The sequence below is a fragment of the Akebia trifoliata genome, chromosome 4 (assembly GCF_017979445.1).
Source record: "Akebia trifoliata isolate Shusen 1 chromosome 4, ASM1797944v1, whole genome shotgun sequence".
In the NCBI taxonomy this organism is placed as follows: Eukaryota; Viridiplantae; Streptophyta; class Magnoliopsida; order Ranunculales; family Lardizabalaceae; genus Akebia; species Akebia trifoliata.
This window is the reverse complement of record NC_141378.1, coordinates 27,630,305-27,650,296: the sequence shown is the minus strand read 5'-3', so window position 1 is coordinate 27,650,296 and position 19,992 is coordinate 27,630,305. Positions and strand designations below refer to the sequence as shown.

The 19,992-nt window shown below is 34.9% G+C and overlaps 2 protein-coding genes across 5 annotated transcripts in view; one reads left to right on the top strand and one right to left on the bottom strand.

Annotated features, from left to right (window-relative positions):
- Positions 1-2,852: 2,852 nt before the first annotated feature.
- On the top strand, positions 2,853-5,264 carry LOC147404643 (plasminogen activator inhibitor). Of its 3 annotated transcripts, none has more exons than XM_086440677.1 (2): positions 2,853-2,999; positions 3,833-5,264. In XM_086440677.1, exon 2 carries the CDS (start codon positions 3,889-3,891, stop codon positions 5,107-5,109), a length of 1,221 nt encoding a protein of 406 aa, XP_086296803.1. In that variant the 5' UTR covers positions 2,853-2,999; positions 3,833-3,888; the 3' UTR covers positions 5,110-5,264. The 3 variants fall into 3 exon arrangements, with proteins under 3 accessions (XP_086296803.1, XP_086296802.1, XP_086296801.1); XM_086440676.1 differs by having other exon boundaries at positions 2,859-3,098; positions 3,764-5,264; XM_086440675.1 differs by having other exon boundaries at positions 2,861-3,098.
- A 3,607-nt stretch (positions 5,265-8,871) lies between these two features.
- The window catches only part of LOC147404642 (esterase/lipase/thioesterase family protein), a 48,890-nt gene continuing 37,769 nt past the window's right edge, over positions 8,872-19,992 (bottom strand). Inside the window, exons 10-13 of one of the 2 annotated variants that reach the window (XM_086440672.1) lie at positions 12,531-12,611; positions 9,435-9,507; positions 9,272-9,349; positions 8,872-9,141 (exon numbers count right to left, since the gene is read on the bottom strand). In XM_086440672.1, the coding sequence (XP_086296798.1) occupies positions 9,112-9,141; positions 9,272-9,349; positions 9,435-9,507; positions 12,531-12,611 (262 nt within the window). In that variant the 3' untranslated portion in view covers positions 8,872-9,111. Of the gene's footprint in view, positions 9,142-9,271; positions 9,350-9,434; positions 9,508-12,530; positions 12,612-12,643; positions 13,043-19,992 lie in introns of those variants that run through there. The other variant, XM_086440674.1, reaches the window with a different exon arrangement.

Sequence of the window (19,992 nt, the reverse complement as noted above, 5' to 3'; positions counted from 1 at the left end):
GTAATAAATAAAGTATTGGAATAAACATCCATCATTGGGAACCGTTGCAATCGGGTTGACGAGTTGATTAATCAGGCGAATGCAAAAATGGGGTGTCTACACATACAACTCATCATTAAATGTCATGAAACATAACACATTCTAATCTTTTGTAGAAGACTCAATTTGGGTAAATCATAAATGGAAACATGACTAAAATGAGATATTAACCAGAATAAGGAAATTAGATAACGTGATCATGCAATAAACAATTGAATAACAATAAAAATGTTTCAACCATTTGCCATTTATCGATTCACGTACTTCATTACCATGACAATCATTCAATCGGTAGTAGCTAATGTCAAATGCCTTCGCTATGATATAAGGATTTGGTTCAAAATTTGGGGTAAACTTGGTCCTTGTAGAATCTGTTCGAATTTAGTTTGCAACTTTGAGAATGTAATCACCTTTTTTGAACAACACCTCCTTGACTTGTTTCGCATATTTCTTTGTCGTCCTGAGATTATAGTATCCATTGCATGTTGTGTTTTTATCTTATTTTCTTCTATCAAATCCATGTATGTCGTTCTTAAGTCTGTATATTCACTAGTTCCTGGTTGTATTGTGCAAGTCCATTCCCTACAGGATTGTACGTAATAGACTGCACATGAAAGATTCCCAGTCATTTTAGTAAATCTCTTGTCTCACCTTGAAACTAAAAACCATGATTGGTGACTATAGTTTGTGGGAGACCGAACTAAGAGATAATATGTTCCATGATGAACGTAGCAACTGCTTTAGATGGCGTTTTGTGCAAAGGGATGGCTTCGACCCACTTCATGAAATATTTTGTGATAGTTAAGATTCACATTTGTTTTTCTCTTAGCGGTGGGCAAATCTTGCTAATTAAATCCAACCAAGTTCTTCTAGACCTGCAACAATAGAACTAAACATTGTCTAAGACTAATGCACAACAATTACTCGTGAACGATAGATGAACTATTTTCAATATTATTCAACAATTTTTCATTAAAAATCAACCTCCGTATCTACAACAACAACTGACAAAGCACACGATATTTATGACTCCAACAAAAATTGATTATATAATATTTTTCCTTCAACAAAAATAAAATGGATAATTTAATAATATCCCCTACGGAATTGGTGATATTAGGTTTATCCCTTATAAAAGTCAATGGAGCTTTTTGTTGAATATTTAAAGATGAAATTTGTTTTTTTTTTTTTTTTCAAAATACCTTTCCGAATCTTAAATTACTAAGTCAAAATTTGAAGAACAAAGGACAATTCATTGTTAAATCATAGAAACAAAAATATTTGACTTTTCCTGAAGAGGTAAACCTAATCTTGCCTTTTGGAGGGGATAAACCTAATATCATCAAAAGTCATGACAATATGACACCCCTTTCTAACATACTCCCCTCGCCCTCATCATAGAACCATAGATCATTTACCTCAAAATACACAAGAAAAGGATTTATGATCATGCATATCCCGAGGAATGATACTACGGTTCTGTGATGGGGGAGTATGTCAGAGGTGACGTTAGAAAATCATTACACTATCATCAATTTTGGGAGCAAATCCTTTGTGGTATTTTGTTCCTGAAGTTCCTTGTAGTGCTTCTCTAATAGTGGGGAAGCCATGTTGAAAAACAAAAACTAACACATTAGCCATGTAATGACCATCATTTAGATCGGGCTAGGAAAAAAATAAAAAAAAAATCTTCTTTTTAACCATGATATGTGGTTTTGAAAATGAACAGTCACTAATCTCCTAGGTTTCAATGAAGGGATTTTGTTGCATTTGCCAAGTGGCGCTCCTTCAACCGTGTAATTGTACTACAACAAATTACAAGAATAAAGTACTATATAGGATCGTCTCCTATTTTCCACACTACATGCAATCCGATGTAGAGTGGCTCTACTTGCATACACCTAAATGACTCACCGTACCCACTTACTCGCGATACCCACCTCAAAGATAAAATTTCTCATTGCACACGCCTAATTATTATTTTTGTTTAGTTCTCATTGCATCCACCTAAGTGGTTACCAAACGCCTCTCATTTTTACAATGTTTGGCAGGCACTTACCAATCATTTACATAGAGATTCAATGTTAATATATCGAACACAAAGATTTACTAGATAAATTTTTGTTTGAATGTGTTTGGTAATGTTCGATAAGTACCTACTGAATTTACTAAAATAAATTATGTATGAATCTACTGAATAAAATTTATCAAAAATCTTAGAGTTATTCAATCCAAAATTATCATTTTAGAGGTTTTAATAATGATTTTTCTATTTTAATAATTAAATGCGAAAAAGAAAAATTTTAAAGAAATAAGAAAACTAGAATGAAAAAAAAAAATTTACTAAAACCTAATCTCCATGAATTCAACTTCTCACAAAACTCGAAAGAAGATGAATATGAAGAGAGTAAGAGAGAGAGAAGAAGAAGAAAAAATAGTGAATCTTTTGATTCATAGTTTATGGTAGGTGGAGTGAGTCCAGAGAAAAGGGTAAAGATGTAAATTATCTTTTTTACATTTGCACTTAAAATGGGTACAAATACAATCGGCTACTTTAGACACCATATTTTACCATAGGAACGGGACACCGTTCTAGATGGTGACTTTCTTCGGAAAAGAAAATTGCAGGGTGGGGCATTACGGTCATTTGTAGTATTATTTTCAATTTTGTCAGAAAATGGTCAAAAAATGCAAGAATCGGAAACGCAGCCTCGACGTGGCCAGCTAGATTCGGACCTCGAAGCTGTGTTCTGATTTCCGAACCTGTAGGCTCGGAAAACACAGCTGGAGACAGCCTGTAAACAACCAAAGCACCCTCTCTCCACCACCTTTTTTCTCTTCCTCTCAGTTGTTCCCACAGACTCTCTCGTCGTTTTCTTCTTCGAGTTTCTCGTCACGTATTAGGGTTTCGATTTTCTTTCGCAACTCTGAGAGTTTCCGTTGGATCTCTGCAGATCGAGGTTAATCTTATTGAAAGCTCTTGTTTGATGTGAATTTTGTTCGTTTTTGGCTTTTTTAACACAATCGGATGCTCGAATTTAGGGGTTTTTTTCTGTAAGGTGAGTAGATCTGTGTTTCAAACTGGAATGCTGGCTATTGTTAAGTTCATGTAGAAAATAATGCTTTGATGATCAAAATTTTGATATTGTTTCAAAAAATTTTGCTGTTATTTTCAACATTTCTTAGTTTAAACGGATGAATTAATGGATGTTTTCTGTCTAATTGCGTATATGTGAAGTATGAACTCATGTACTGGCGTTTAGATTAAGAGTATTTGAAGTTAGAGCTTGAAGTTATGCTTGTTAGAATAATTTGATATGACAGAATTAGAAGATTTATTAAATTTCCAACAGTTTTGTGTAAGAATTGTTAGAAGAAAATTTAGGGAAAATTCTGTTTGTGGTGATACCACAGGCCTCAGATCGAAACCATTGACTCCACACTTAAACTTTACCTTTAAAAAAAGAAAAAAAAAGAGAAATTTTGATTAGCTGTGTTTGAAGCCTGAATTTCCTCTCATTTCATGTAGAGATGTTTGTTTAAGTTTCATCCTTAAAACTGTTTGAAGGAAACCGATACCTCAACCTTCTTTGCTCTGATACATGTTAGAAAAGAACAAAAGTTTTACAAGAAACTTGCATGTTTTTGTTTTTGTTGTTATTGAAAGAAAAATGTAATCTTTTTGTGATTGGAAATTGATCATCAAAGTTGTGACATTTTTTAGGTTTTGTAGATTGAAGGTCACTTCAGTTTTCTTGTTCATTCTGATAAGAAAGCTCTGACATTGCTGTAGGGTTTGTTCCGTATTCATGCTGGGAGAGAGCATGCGTGGAATCTGTGCTTCGGGTAATGCCCCTGACCAGACTCGTCGCCGATGCACTCGGTGTGGTGACAATTTGTCTAGCTTCTCTCTTGGCACTTCTTGGCTTGCTTTGCATCCTCTATTCGATTTATTTCCGTCGTCGAATCCAAAGACAGGGTTTTAATCAACTCGGTTACTTTAACAAACCTTGGGTCATACGAATCACATTCATTTTGTTTGCTATTTGGTGGGGTTTCGGTGAGATTGTCCGATTAAGTCTGTTGAGACGTGGGGAAAGAGTGTTACATGCCCTTGGTGTGAAATGGCAGGAGGCCATCTGCAAGTTTTACATCCTTTCAAATCTGGGATTTGCAGAACCATGTTTATTACTCACAATTGTGTTTCTCCTTCGTGCATCCTTGCAGAAGAGAGAATTGGGAGCTTTAGATCAGAAGTGGAATGGGAAGACAGCAGGTTACATCCTTCTCTATTGCGTCCCAATGTTTGTACTTCAGCTCATCGTAATTTTGACCGGACCTGTAATCAACAACAAAAAAAATTATTCATGGAAGATGCCACATTACTTCACTAGCGTGGTTTCGTCTCCCAAGACTCAAGTACATGAAGACATTGCCCTTTGCACTTACCCATTACTGAGTACAATTCTCCTTGGGTTGTTTGTCACTCTTTTTACTGCCTATTTGTTATGGCTTGGAAGGCGGATGACATATTCTGTTATTAACAAGGGATTACGAAGACGGGTTTTCTTTCTGATCTTCACCGTCTCTGGTTTCTTTCCACTAAGGGTTCTTTTGCTTGGTTTATCTGTTCTATCTTGGCCAGAGCATGTTTTATTCGAAGCTCTTGTGTTCTCAGCTTTCCTTGTGTTGTTATCTTGTGCTGGGTTTGGTATTTGCATGCTTGTTTACTATCCGATTGCGGATTCTTTAGCTCTGAGGGGTTTGCGGGATTTGGAAACCGGAATAAGGCCCTTGGATGATGATCACAATGACACTTGTTCACTTATTGCTAACCAGAGCTTACTTGAGGCAAGTTCGACTACAAGCATCGAAGCAAACTCTGATACTTCAACAAAGCGTGGTTCGATCTCTTTTAGAACTATGTTGAAGGATGAAGCAGCTTCACCGGAGATGTTTGAGGAACTCAGCCTCTTTTCTCCTGATACTCATTGTCTTGTGTCTCCACCTGACTCTCCACCACTTCCAGGCCGACCCATGCTCCCTCTTAAGCAAACTTTTAAATCCTAAGAAATGAGGGACTGTTTATTAAATCAGTTTTGTGGTAAAGTTGTTTGTATTGTAAAGAGCTAGTTTAACGAATTAATAAGGATCCTTTGTTCATAGGAAGCTAGTATTTGTGTTTTTTTTTGTACTCCCATGAGAAATGTTTGATCTTCCTACAATCTGCATTTATGGTGCATGTGATGGAATCTGTCAACTCTTTCATTCTACTGTTACTCTTGGTAGCTTATGCAACATCCAATGGGTTCAAGAGCCTCTTTTATTATTATTATTATATTATAAAAAAAGAGATTAGGATAATATTTCTTATTATTCTCTTATATTAAATCTACAAGATTGTGTTTGTTGGGATCTTTGATTGGGGATTGTCAAGTAGGAAACTTTTTAGTTAACAGTTGTAAGAGAGTCTCCTCACATCGCCTGGGAACAAGGCCAGGCCGCCTTGGACCTTGGACTATATATATATATATATATACACCCGGGGAAATCTCACCTTATAAGAATAGGTATAAGAATAGGTAACCACAGGGACGGACGTAGGAGACACGTTAAACGTGAGAATGTAAGAGATGGTCCCACATCGCATGGGTGTCAAGGTCTTGGACTATATATATATATATATATACCTGTGGGGGCAATCCTCACCTCGATGAATTAGGCCCATGGGCTTCTACAGAAACTTCTATCTTCTCTTTTTTTTTTGCCCTTTTAAAGTGAGTAATGCTGGAGTAACATTAAAATTGACATTGTTTCACTCATTCCTGATGTGGAGGTGTAGATGCTTTTCACTTGTATCTTGATGTTTGGGGCCAGGTTTGCCTTCATGGTCACTCACAATGGTATGTTGGGGAGTCCTAGTGCTACATGGGTCCTGCTTTGAAGTCACTTGACTAGCTCTTAAGAGCCTTGCCAAGACCTTGCGAATGGTTGTTTGTCTTGCTGCTTAGCCATAGCAAGTCGGCAACTATATTTTGAACTTTCCTGTCTTTGCTGATGAACAAGTGCGGAGCCACAACTATAAATGTTTCTATTTTGTAGTAAGTCAAATTATTTCTCATTGGAAAAGCACTGCAATGACCCAATATCAGATTAGAGAGAGGAGAGTGCCAACTGCCAACAACAGAGGGTGTTGATTTTTATTTATTATTTATTATTTATTATAATAAATGAATTAATGACAAGTGGATAATATACTCATAATTTTAAAGATTTAATTGTAATTTTAAGATGTATTCTCTTTAATTAATATACATATATATATATATATATCATCCGACGTTGAGATGATTTGACTTACCCATTACCCATATCATGATTCATGACTATGGCCTAAGATTGGTCACTTGTTATTCTTTCTGATCCATATGACGGTATTATCCATCTAAGAAAGAAAAAAAAAAAAGAGTGTTGAACAAGACTTATTATTCTTTCTGATCCATATGACCTTATTATCCACCTAAGAAAAAAGAAAAAGAAAGAGTGTTGTTGAACAATACTAAAATCCGAGGGAGATTTAAAATAGTAGATGTTTGTTTGGTCAAAGTAAAGACACATTAACCTTTTCTATAAAAGTGGGTCCTACAACATCCTCCTCTCCTCTCACTCTTTCTATTCATCTTCACTATGTTATTGGTTGGTCAATTTGACTGTCTGATTGACTGATTGGTTCACACAAGTCAGTATGGTTGCAGTTTTGTATCTTTATTTGATGTGAAGTTTTGTAATGTGTCTTGTCTAAATTTATAATAATTATGATATATTTAACTTGCCAAAATTAGTATTTTTACTATAAACTTTTGCCTAAATTGACATCTTTTTTATTCCCTACGAAAAAAACACCACCGACATGTATAGCTTAACAATGACACCATCATGGTAGGTAGGGTAGGGATCAGATTTCAGTTCATATGAACCTAGTTTGATTTTTCTTTTTTTTTTCTTCCTGGTTTTTTTAAAGTTTCTATTGCCACACCAACTTTTACTTACACCACCCTAAGATGTGTAATAATTCTTTAAGGGATTTACTTATGAATTGGGATGGTGTTAGCAAAAATTGGTGTGGCAATAGAATCTCTCTTTCTTTTTTTTGAAAAAAAAAAAAAAACATTTTAGCAAGCATGTAGGTACTACGGGTGTCAATGGATCGGTTTTGGTTTCGAATCATTAAAAGATCTTATCAATTTCAATACCCCCATCCTTAAAATAATTCAAACCCAAGAACCCGAACTGTAAAAAATACTCCTTGAATGATTTCCATATTTGATTCCTATCAAAAAAAATTTATGGGTTTTAATTCTCAGTCGTCTTGATTCCAAGAAACTTGACTCTAATCCATTCTTATAAAATAGGTTTCAGAACCAGGAATTTATTTTTATTATTATTATTATTTTAATGCTGATTGTGGTTAAATGGATCTCCATTGACGCACCCCTAGACCAGGATGCGTACAATAATCAGTCCAATGACACCTACCTCACAAAAGGAGAGGGTTTTGAAATGAAGGGGTGGGGTCGAAGTTGAAAGTTGGTGCTACTTTTTCCTTTTTATGAGTTAAAAAGTGTTAATCAGGTGTTGAAGGTTTGCCGTAGATTTGTCATTCTCAAAATTTGTTTAGAAAGTCCTTTTGGCTGTCTATATCCTTACCTGAAATGTTAGACAAAACTTATTAATTGGCTTTATAAGCTGTTTTGAGTTATCATATTTCGTTAAGATAAAATTAGCAGGAATAGGTGGCATGTGCAAACACACATGTATTTTGTACCGTTGCTATAAAAAAAAAAAAATTTCTATCCTGTTTTTATCAATAAAAGTTTTTTTTTTTTTAATTTAAAATATTAACTAGAGATCTTAAAGATAAAATAATAGAAAGGATTTTTTATTTTATTTTTATAATATTAGAAAATTATGACTAATATCCTTATAGCGACATCGTGGCATTTAAATTCTTTTCATTCTGAGAACTTAACAATGGTTATGTTAAATGTAAAAGTGAGGGCATTTTTGTTTTAAAAAACAAAAATGTATTGAACTTTTTACATATTTATATTAGTAAATATGCTTTGAACTTTTTTCCATTGCAAAGGAAATGGTCCAAACAAGCTCTCTAAACCTCTGTCTGCCTCAGATCTGTTATAGCTCCTTTAGGTCATAAATTCAGCTAGGTGAATGCATTGATAGCCAGAGAACACAACAGGCTACTTACAAGCAGATTGGAGAGGCTCACAGAATCATGGTTTCAAAACTCGTTTTGACCTCTCATCTCGGACAAGTTTTCCGATACATTTGAGTCGTCTCATTCAACAATGAGAAAATTGAACTATGGTTTTAAATTTCATCTGATGCGTTTGACTTGTCTATCCATCTCGTTGGTGGACGATACCGAGAAGTATCGGATGAGTCAATAGGAGCACCCTGATGGCATCATACAGTTTAAAAGGAGTGAAGTTTACTACATGAGTCCTTGTGGCACAGGTAGAGGACCAAGCACTGCCAATCCTAGTAAGAAAGGTAGATCGAACCTTGAGGTGGGGGTTGGAATCTGTAACCCATCGAACTCTTCTATCTTTTGATGAGCTCTGGATTTGTGGTCTTGATGCTTAGATAAGCCAGCCCAGTATCACTAGACTCTTAAGCTCAAGCAGGGCTCAAGCTTCGACCCCAAGGTCATACATACATACCCCCATTGACACCCTTTTGATATCACACATTTGAGTATGCTTGCTAAACTAGGTGCACTCACCTATGCAAATACTACATTTAAACTCTATATATTCAAGAACAAGTCAGCAGGCAAATACTTAATTATAGTTTAAAAGGATATTATACTGGAAAAAAAAAAAAACTGACATGTCAAGTGGCAACAAGCATGTTTTACTCTTCTTTCTAGTTAGTGTCTGCAAGTTCAACAAGAGAGCTACCAATGTCTAGAAGTGAAAGTGATGAAGGAATCTCTGCTTTGGCATTTCACTTCATCTTCCAAAATATCTAACCAGGGTAGCAGCAGAGCTGCTACTTCTGCAGCCGACGGAGGCCTGGTATCTGCAAGAGTATCAAAGTGAATGGTAGTAATATATGATTTGAGGCTTGTGGTAAATTAATTCCACTAACACATTTGCTTATATAAAAAAAATAAGATAATAAAGTTATAACAGCCAAGAAATTTATAAACCTCTACGCCATGGGGACCAATTCGATTGCGAGAAATAAAATTGAGTACAAGAGAAGCAAATTCATCTGGTACATCCTCCTGCAATATTTAAGGAATTCAAGTAAACTGGACAGGTTCAAGACGTCAAGAAAGTATTATATCTTAGAAATTAATAGATAGAAACCTGTATAGGGTGACCAGTGTGTCGAACCACCACCATTTGATACTTGCCTTGCATTTGACCTATTGTGAGAGATCTGTCAAGAATGAAATGTGGAGAATGTCTATAAGTAAATTTAATTGATTATTTAAGTGACCCTTATGGGCAAGTTGACCTTATTAGAAATTCTATTCTTAGTCAAATCCCAAATATATCTTTCCAATCCCCATCATTTGCAATGAGTAGCATTAAATATGGAAGCAATTCAGAAAAGTCTGTGACAATACTTAAGGTAATGTGACATTATTTTAATTTTCATGTAAAATACAGTTGTTTTTCCGCATCAGGTTCTCAAATTCTACGTGTAGTAGAACATGGTTAATATTCATTTCCACATTCCATATAATTGTTTATTTTATTTTATATTGATGAGTTATGAGTGTATTTTAATGTCCATCTTATTATTTCCTACAGTGTCAAGGAAAACTTCCCCAATATTTCAACCATCTCCACAATATTTTCATTATTTCCATGAAAATTGAATAGTTTCCACACAAATCAAAATATTTCCATTTCTGGGATGATCAAAATATACACAATAAAATTTGAATACCCTTTTCTCTTTCCCTCCAACACCTCTAACATCAACCACATAAGTTTCTAATAAATCCCAAACTTACAGAAGAAAGATCCCCATACTCTTCTTGCCAAATAAAATGAAGACGATAATTGGCGGGCCTAAGCACATGCAAGCATAAATCATTTTCAAGACAAGACTATATGATGAGGACATATGAGATCATAGGCCTTTACATTGAGCCATTAGTTAGATTTTATGTTTAGGAGGATCTATTTAATGATTAGGATTAGTATTTAGACTTATTTTTATGTTATATTAGTCATGCTCATAGTATGGACGTTTGGGGGCAATTTTGTAACTTTATCATGTCTTTTCAGTGAGTTTTCATAGGCTGAAAATTCAAGAGAAATAAAGTTACGGGATCGGGATATAGATGATATTTTTGGTTTCATTATATTTAAACTATGTTATGTTAGTTGGATGGTTGAGATTAGATTTAGGGTTTAGATAACTTTAAAAATAGGTGTTTAGTGTGGTAATTTTTTCCTAATGAATAAAGGAAATTACAGATTCTAAAGTTATTGTGTATGGAGTCCATGGTGTGAATCAATGAATGCCTTAGTGTGAAGCCAAGAACTCAATCAACGACCTTCGGTGTGATTCCAAGGTAAGAGATCATGGATCTCATCTCCCTCCTCTTTTCTTTATTTTTTTTGTTTGTCTTACGATCATACCCTATTGCCATTAAAAATACAGCACCCATTTGTGATGTCCGAACCATCAATTCCCACCCAAAAAACTCATCAAACCTTTTCTAAATCTCCATACCTGCCATTAAAATCTTGCTTCGACCCGGTGTTTCAGTTTTTGAAAAAACTGAAACACTACAAAACATTAATTAACCTTTTAAATAAAGTCTTTCATAGAAGATGTGGTCAAGGGGCAAATCATCAGTTTGAAAACACAGGGTTTCTTAAATATTTAAGAAAATATGGGGTTTTTAACCTAAATAACCACAAGCTTGCATAGAAGACTAAAGTCTAGGGTATGTCATCATGAAAACAGCTCATAGCCATCGTCTTCTTTTCAGAAAAGATTAAAAAAAAATATTTGAAGAAGAAAAGAAGAGGAAGAAGAAGAAGAGGAAATGAGGAAGTTACTCGAACAGTTCAAATACAACAATGTTACTCCAGTGAACTCTTGAACTGAGGAATGATCTTGACAAGAAAAATAGGGTGCAACACGAGGATTTTATTTATTTACTTGCATATGTAACCATTGGCCTATTTAAAAATGCATGCTCATGAGGCTTAAGCTAGTGAATACTTCACCTCACTCCTTAGTGTTTAACATAGTGGGTGCATCTTGCTCATGGAGATGTATCGTGGCAATTATATGGAACCAAGCATAAAAATTGTATTCCAAATTGGTGAGCTATGAATTTCCAAAGAAATCCTAATCATCATTAATGTTTGGGATCGGCTAACCAAATCCTATTCCTCCAATCGAATATGTCTAGAGGCACATCTTCTGGACATTCCTCTTCATGGGTGTTAGTACTAAATTTACATTCTACATATTCAGTCTTGGTTGTACTTATTCTAAATCACTTGAGCTCCAACATCTCTCTCCATAATTTTAGTTTTGTGTTGACTCCCTCCCTAGCCCCATCAACTAATATTAAATCATTTGGAAATAACATAAACCAAGGTATGTGCTATTAGATATGAGCAATTACTTCATCCATAACTAGAGCAAACAGACTCAAAGTTGATCGCTGATGTAAACCAATTATAACTGGGAACTTATTCGTCTCCTCTTCGTTGGCTTCAGCACTAGTCACAACCCTCTCATACATATCTTACTTATGTCAATGTATCCATTCAAGATTCATTTCTCTCAATACCCACCAAATTAGCTCTATAGGTACTTTATTATATGCTTTCTCTAAGTCAATAAAACCAAATGGAGATTCTTCTTTTCTTTATACTTCTCTATCATTTGTCTGAATTAGAAATATGGACCATATAATTTATCTACTGAAATAAAAAAAATTTGATTCTTTGATACAGTTTTTTTTATTTTCTTTTAACCTTTGTTCAATCACTATTCTCCATAGTTTCATCGTGTGGTTAGTTCAGCCATCATATTATTAACTAATCACTCCTATTCACTCAGACTTCAGTTGTTAATTCATGTAATTGTGTTAGTCCTTCACATAGCTTTAGTCAGCAAAGGAGGATAGTGCTATAGATTTTCTGCCAACAACATTCCTCTTCAAAACAAGTGCTTTTTAACAATTACCACTCTAAAAGAACTAATTCGGTAGAAGTTGAAAGAAATATGTCCAAAACTAGGTAGGAAGATTTATCTCAAGAAAATATTTATGTACCACCACAACAAATGATACCATGACAATGAAAGAGCCAGAAGGATTATAAGATATTTTGGGGAAATAATCCTACGGGTTCTTTCATGCCCAATGGATGTAATTAAGCAAAACTATGTAGATCTATTTAGGCATATCTGTATGAGAGAACCTGTCCAGCCTGTCTGTTCCTGCTAATAGTAAGAGCTTTGGCACAGGACATGACAAAAACGTTTCCGAAAGGCCTTCATACCTAAATATAGTCATAAGATATATCAAATGGAAGTGCTTTGCCAAACAAAATGTATCACAAAAATACTTAGAAGCATTTCTTTCAGAAATACAGTGAAACTCAAGTCACACAAGTCAATCCCTCTGAATTTAGATATACATCCCAAATATCATAATAACAAGGAAATCAAGATAATATAGTATTGATGGCAGACAATCATGTTTGGCCCATGACCTTGTATACCCACATCCCAAATCAGCCTGACCAGTGCTTACTATTCATCATGGAACTGGTCCCAATGCTTTTAATCTGCGAGACTTATGAAACCCATGATAATAAAAAGCTCAAATCCAACAGCTATGAAGTAGAGATGTGCCTGGATCTTGGAGAGTGGGTTACCAAGGAATTGGGCCAAATATCCATTTAGAGGCAAGATTGAGCTCCACGTTGCCCTAATCCATGTCAAGCATATAAAAATTGGGTGTTTCCTAGGTTGATTGCAAAAAGGAGAAATAATTATAGCTACATTATTGTACATAAGGAGGAACATGTTTTGCACAACTGAGATTCTAAATGGTTTGCTAATCTCACACTTATTCCTTATTGAATTTGACGAAAAGCCTACCAAACAAGCTAAATTTACAATATATGCAATGAACAAAGGGAGGCATTTTACTGAGTAAGCATGAATGCCATTTACGATCTTCAAATAAATTATTTTTTTCCATTTTTTTTATTATTTATTTACTATTATTTTTGTATAAATATCATTTCTTTTGAATGTGCCTCCTCTTAGAGTAAAATCTATCTTTCTAGGACCCTAGTGGTCATGGTTTCAAATCTCGTCCAAGAAATCTATCTTTCTAGGACCCTAGTGGTCATGGTTTCAAATCTCGTCCGAGTCATCTTGGTATCATCCATAAACGAGACGGATAGACACGGCATCTGTGTAGAATCTCGCAAAATAAACGAGATGACTCAAACAAGATTTTGAAAATCTCATCTGAGCCAATAAAACTAGACCGAGTCAACCGAGATTTTGTATACTTTAATTAAAATAATTAACTATTTTAGAATTTAAACACATTATTTAATTAAAATATGATTTTATAATTAAACACCTTCTAAGCTACCTTATTTTATAAAAAAAAATATAATTATTTTCATCAAAATATATATGGATAAATAACTGTAAAACAAGTTAAATGGTTTATCTCATACAAGACGAGTTGACTCGTCCAAGACAACTCGGTCTTGTCCATGAACAAGACAAGACGTCAAACTGAGATTTGAATCCATGCTAGTGGTGGAGTATAACTGTTACTTCCCCATAACAACATTTTCATATACTGCTTCAACATGGAATTAGAACCTTGTTAGATGTTATAAACAATATGAGGGGGGGTATATTTGTATTTTCACAGTTTATTAACAATATATGCATATACATGCCACGACCTCTAGGGTTGGAGTCAAGTTCGACTCCTCTATCTCTCTTTCTCAACCCTAAATCTAATCTTTTTATATGGTCCAGAGCTATTTTGTTGATCGGATTTTAGATCTTTCCCTTCTTTTTCTGCATCTTTCTCGTATTTTCCGTTTAATTTTCTTGATCTAATTTTTCCCATACTCATCAATGTGTCTCAATCCTCAGTTTGGAGGATCTCCATTGTCATGGTTAGTAAATATCCCTAATGTGATCACAAATTTGAGGGATTTTTGTTAGTTGTTCATGTTTATCTATGGTTAAAAGTGGTGCTGTGTAGAGAAGAAGTCTCAGATCAATTTTTCGACCTCTCTAGTAATTTGCTAGAAGTTTTTTTGGGGCTGCTGACTTCACTAGAGGGCCTTGTGGTGGCTGCAATTTCAGTTGTGGGGGATTTGGGACTTGCGGTCAGTTTGGGGACCATTTTTGGCATGATTTGAGTGTTTCACTTTCACTATAAAGGATTTCTGGGCTCTGTGATTTCATCAATTAACTCTGAGGTGTTGTGACTTGATCAGAAAATATTTCTAATAATACCTTCCATCATCGGGCTTTATTCTGTTGATCTTTGGGTAATTAACAGTTTCGTTATGAAGCAGACAATCATCCTAGGGATATTTATAGATCTGTTAGGGAACCAGATGGCATCCATTCGCTTTAATGAAAGCAATTATATTAAGTGAACAAAGGTTATAGAAAGACATCTTGTTAAGGACAACCAGATTCACCTGATAAAAATCTCTTGAGGTGTTGGAGCAGGACAATGTTCAAATTCACTTGGATGTGAAACAATATGGAACCTCAAATTAGCGCCAACTTTATGTTTTCGATACTACTAAAGAAATGTGGGAAGGTGTGAAACATATGTATTCGAAATCTAATAATATTATCCAGATCTATGAAATCACTAGTAGTACTTCACTCTGCAACAAGATGACAAGACTTTGGATTGGGTATTTGCATCATTGAAGCATATACATGAGGAGCTGAATCCATATCAACTTATTAACAGTGATATTCATCAAATGCAGAAAGAATGAGAAGACATTGATGGGAATCGTGGTGGAGGTCGGGGTGTGCAGAAGTCGTGGAATCCACAAATGTACTCATTGTAGCATTGACTTTATTATTTGCTCTTGTTCAGCATGCTATCAATGTGTACTAGTTATTTATTCAAAACCCTGCATATTTATAAATGTTTAGATGATTAACCGAGCATGACATGGCTATATATTGACAACCGTGTTTTTACTGGATAACTTCCCTGTTTCTCATCCCTTCCATCCACAGTTGCAAGTAATCCTGTCATTCAAAGATCTAACCGAGATAGTAAGCAATGAGTATTCATTGAGATAGAGCATCAAGATACCTCTCTAGTCACAACTACCATAGGTCGAAACTTACTATCCCACCTTACATTTCTATTACTATATTTCAACAAGACAATCCTTCTCCAAAAATAGATATGCCCCCCCCCCCCACACACAAATAAAAAAATAAAAAAAATCCAATTAGCATTTACCAATAAGAGCAATATTCATGTTCTTAAGGCCCTTCATCCCCAATCCGCGTGACTTCTTTGGATAATAAGTTGTATTCCAATTGACCAAATCATAAATGTTATATCACTACTAATATTAGAAGGTCCACAATTTTTTTTTATTTTTTAGGTAAAAATAATTTCATTAAACAAAACGGAGGTCAAGGGGGCGAACCAAAAAGAAGGAAATACAAACCTATCATAAAAGGCAAGCAAAGCGCCGGAAAAAAACCACAAAAGATTATCCCATATCTAATTTTTAAAACCCTCTCCTTTCCTTTACTATCAAACACTCCTTCCAAATGATCCAACACACTGCAGAAGGAAGGAAACCCCAAAGAGTCTGTTTTGCCTTAATGAAGTACCTACCCCAATCAACCCAACCTTCCACCAAAGCCTTCAACGAATTTGGAATGCACCCCACCAACCCAAATAATTGAAAAAGAGTGATTCCAAACCCTGCAAGCGAAGCGATAATGCAAAAGCATATGATTTATTGTCTCCGCATCTGACTTGCATAAGCAACAAAAATTTGTAAGGTAGAATCCTTTCTTTCTCAAGAGGTCGATGGTCGGCAATTTTTGATTGGTACCTAGAAATACGCTTTTCTGGTACCTAATAATCGTGAAAGTAACATGTTTTCCGATTACTAACCTGAGAATTACTGAAATGTACATACAAACATCATCAAGTTTATATTTCCCGAAAATATTGTTAAAATGTTAATTTTAAGAAGAATTAAATGGTGTTTATTATTTTCCACAGAAGTATAATAAGAACAGAAGAGGTCGGTACGAAAAGTGGAGAAAAGCTTTGGTTTTTACGGGAGAAAGTCTATGGTCAAGATATGAAGACCAACGTCAAAAGACTTGTACAAAAGCATTAGGCTCTTTTATTGTAAAAAGCCTTTGGGCTATGGCATTTATGTTGTAAAAGATCTTTGGGTCCTTGTAAGTCATGTAACCTCAAATCCAAGACCAATGCTAAAGCCCAAAACCAAACCCAATTGACTTTTGATCAAGTTTTACTAAATCCCCCCACCAAAAATCCACTAAAACTTACCACCTCATCCCATTAACTTGTCACCTCACCCTGTTCACACCCCATTACCTAGCCACCTCACCCCACCATCTAATCTTCCAAAAACCTATAAAAAACCCCTCAAGCCAAACTTGAGAGGGTTGACCCATCTTAGCCTTTAGACCCATTTTTAGCTACCTTAGTCCCATTTGAGTTTCCTTAACCTATTTCCCCCTTCTCTCTAAACCCCCTCTTCTTTTATTTTTCATTTTTAGTTAGTTTTATTTATGTTGTAAGAAGGAAGAGAATGCTATCATCAACGTTGAAGATAAATCAAACCACTATTTTCTCATCTCTATCTCTCTATTCTCTTTTATATTGTTTATTTTAAGTAAATTGCAATGATCAACTAAAACTCTTCTCGTTTAGGGAATTGATGAAGCCGTGAGCGATTGTAAATTAACGTAGTAATTTAACTTATGTCCTAACTAGATTTAAAAAGAACAATAGGGTTTACTTCATCAACACCTTGTTGTTTAAATTCTAAATTGTAATTTTCTCTATTTCTTATCACATGTCGAGATCAATCATTCTCAGGTTAAGTCCCTTTATAATCGATACCCAAAGTGATCTTAAATCATTGAGAATTATAACATAAGAAGGGAAGGAACTCTTGGACCTCGGACTCGAACTTTTGGACTTTAACTCTAAACCTTTCGGATTAAGTATCGCTAACGTGATCTTAATCTAAGTAATTCAAATGACAAAACTTAAATTCTAATGCTAACTTGCACATGTCTCAAGGCGGATTCAATCCCCTAGACACTTTCTTTTATTTACTTGCTTTCATTTACTGCTTATTTACTTTCTGCTTTAATTGCTTTCATTTATGTTTAGTCTTTAATTTCTGCATTTAAATTTCTAGTTATAATTTTCAAAAGAACAAGGGTTGTGTACTTAACTGCCATTTCAAGTTGTGTTTTCGTTTGAATTAGACCCCACCTTCCTGCGGAACGATCCCTACTTACAAATTTAAGTAAGATTCAGAATTTATTTGTTCTCAAACATCGGCAAGCACAAAAGTAACATCATTTTCTGTGACAAGCAATTTTCCAAGCATTGCAAGCCCATAAACATCGACACCTTCGAGGGAATGCTTGTCATCCAAATCATTGCACAAGGGAAACTTGAGTCACTTACTTGAGCCCATTTGAATACAAAGACCGCATTGTAAAATTAACATCATTCGAACCATCCCAAACCCGTCTATCCTCCATGTTAAGATCATTTGGCAACACCTTTACACACTCAGTAAATCTCGCCAAGCTCTCCAACTCTCAATCGTTGAAAGAATGTCTGAATCCGAAGTCCCAACTAACTCTCTCACCATCTCTGCGAATAAAGGAAGAGATCACTTCACCCTTATACAAATGAAATCTCCTCAAAACAAGTACTCATTTCATTAACTATAGAGTTTCAATTATTGAATGATCCAAACCTATCCGAGTCAACTTCGAGGTCTTGGGGAACTAAAGAGAAAAAAAAAATGTTATCTTGGATTCTCTCCAAAATGGCCTCACACCACACCCATTGTTGGGAAGATCAAAGCGCAAACTCTATTTTTATTCATCATTTTTCGTTTTAAAAAAAAAACCCTAATACAATTTATATATAAAGAAAATAAATCAAAGAATCTTAATCAAACTAAAATACCACATAAATAACCTAATTTCGTAACTTTTTCTCTCCTAACTTTTCAACTCTCGTAAACTTAAATAAAAGATAAACTAAAGTTACTAAACTGCCCTAAATATTATACTAAGACCATGGACCAATAAAATATCAAAATAAGTCCTAAAAAATAAAATTAAAACCCTAAAACAACTCAAAACTAAAAAAATAACTAATCTAAAATAATCTCGAATGATAAAATGATAGATGTAATTAAGTAAAAACCTAAATAATTACAAATTTTTCGTCGGAACTCTTGATCGTTGACTTGATTTGCGTTCCGCATTATTGTTACTTCACTTGATTTAACTCAATTTAGACTCGGTCTTCAATTCTATTTTGTGTAGCATTTACCTGGGTCTAGACCATCAAAGTCAACTCAGTCTCGCCCTCGGGTGATCTAGACCGAGTCAGAGACTTACAAGCATTGATCATCAATCACCAAACAACTTTGCATGGGTATTCAAAATAAAGACAATATGTTGGTGATTGCTTGTTTCTTCAAATCATTTAGACTACCTTTGATCTACATCTTTTCCAACCAATCTCTTGTGTTTCTAGAAATTCCAATACGTGTTAGATTACTCCTTTTTATAGTGTCATCCTCCTGTTGCCATTACAAAGTGGCAAATTATCTCAATCAACACTTTTCACGTACTAGGTCTACTCATTCCTCACATACAATTTTTCAAAATTCAAGTACAAAGATTTCCCATACAATTTTAGCCAGCTATAAAGCTCCTAACCTGGACATGTGTTCATTGGCTTTCTTCAAAAACTATTAGAAGGTGATTGGGTTTATGAAAGCGAAGGAAGTTTCAAGATGAGGCCATTCAAATTCTTGCTCAAATAATGTTTTACTATTTTGATTTAAAAACCCTAGTTTTTTTATTCCCCCAAAACCATGATCCTCAACCACAACCACAAATCCCCTCAGCTACTCTCTCTCTTTCTCTCTACAACTAAAACATGCCTCCGATCTCTGAGTTTTTTTAACCTCTCAATCAAATCTCTATGGTTATAACCCTAACATGATCTCCATTAAAGAAACTCATACATTCTATCTATGTGTTTTGATTGAATATGAGCAGAAGGGAAAGGGTAAGGTCATCGAGCGAGCAACCATTTCTCCGACTCAAACCATTCGTCTCAGTCGAGTCCAGCTCCAACATCTCAACTGTTGAGCAATCTACTACAACGATCGAGAGACCAATCTACCTGTTAGATTCTAGGTTCCTCATATCCACCCACTGAATCTCTCTCTCTGATCTTTTTCTCAATCACACTTTGTTTCAACCCTAAATTTTTTTTCTCCCCAAAACCCATCTTCCTCGGATCGATTTTTAATTGAGTAAAATCCTAATCAGATTAGATTTGGTTCACAAATTCAATGATCTGATCGGATTAGATCTAGATCTGGATCATAGGGTACAAATTTCGGATCGGTAGCATTTTGGTATTGATCTGGTACCGAACCGATACATTGCCAGCCTAGTTAAGACCTTTGCCTCTAAAATTCGTAAATTCTTATCTTTAGTTATTTCAGAAAAATAAGGGACTTTGATAATAGATAGAAAAAAATCTAGTTGTCTTGAATGTCAATGGATGCATTGATCCAAATTTTG

Coding starts and splice junctions, on each gene's coding strand:
- LOC147404643 (XM_086440677.1), top strand. CDS start 3,889: ATGCCCCTGACCAGACTCGTCGCCGATGCACTCGGTGTGGTGACAATT.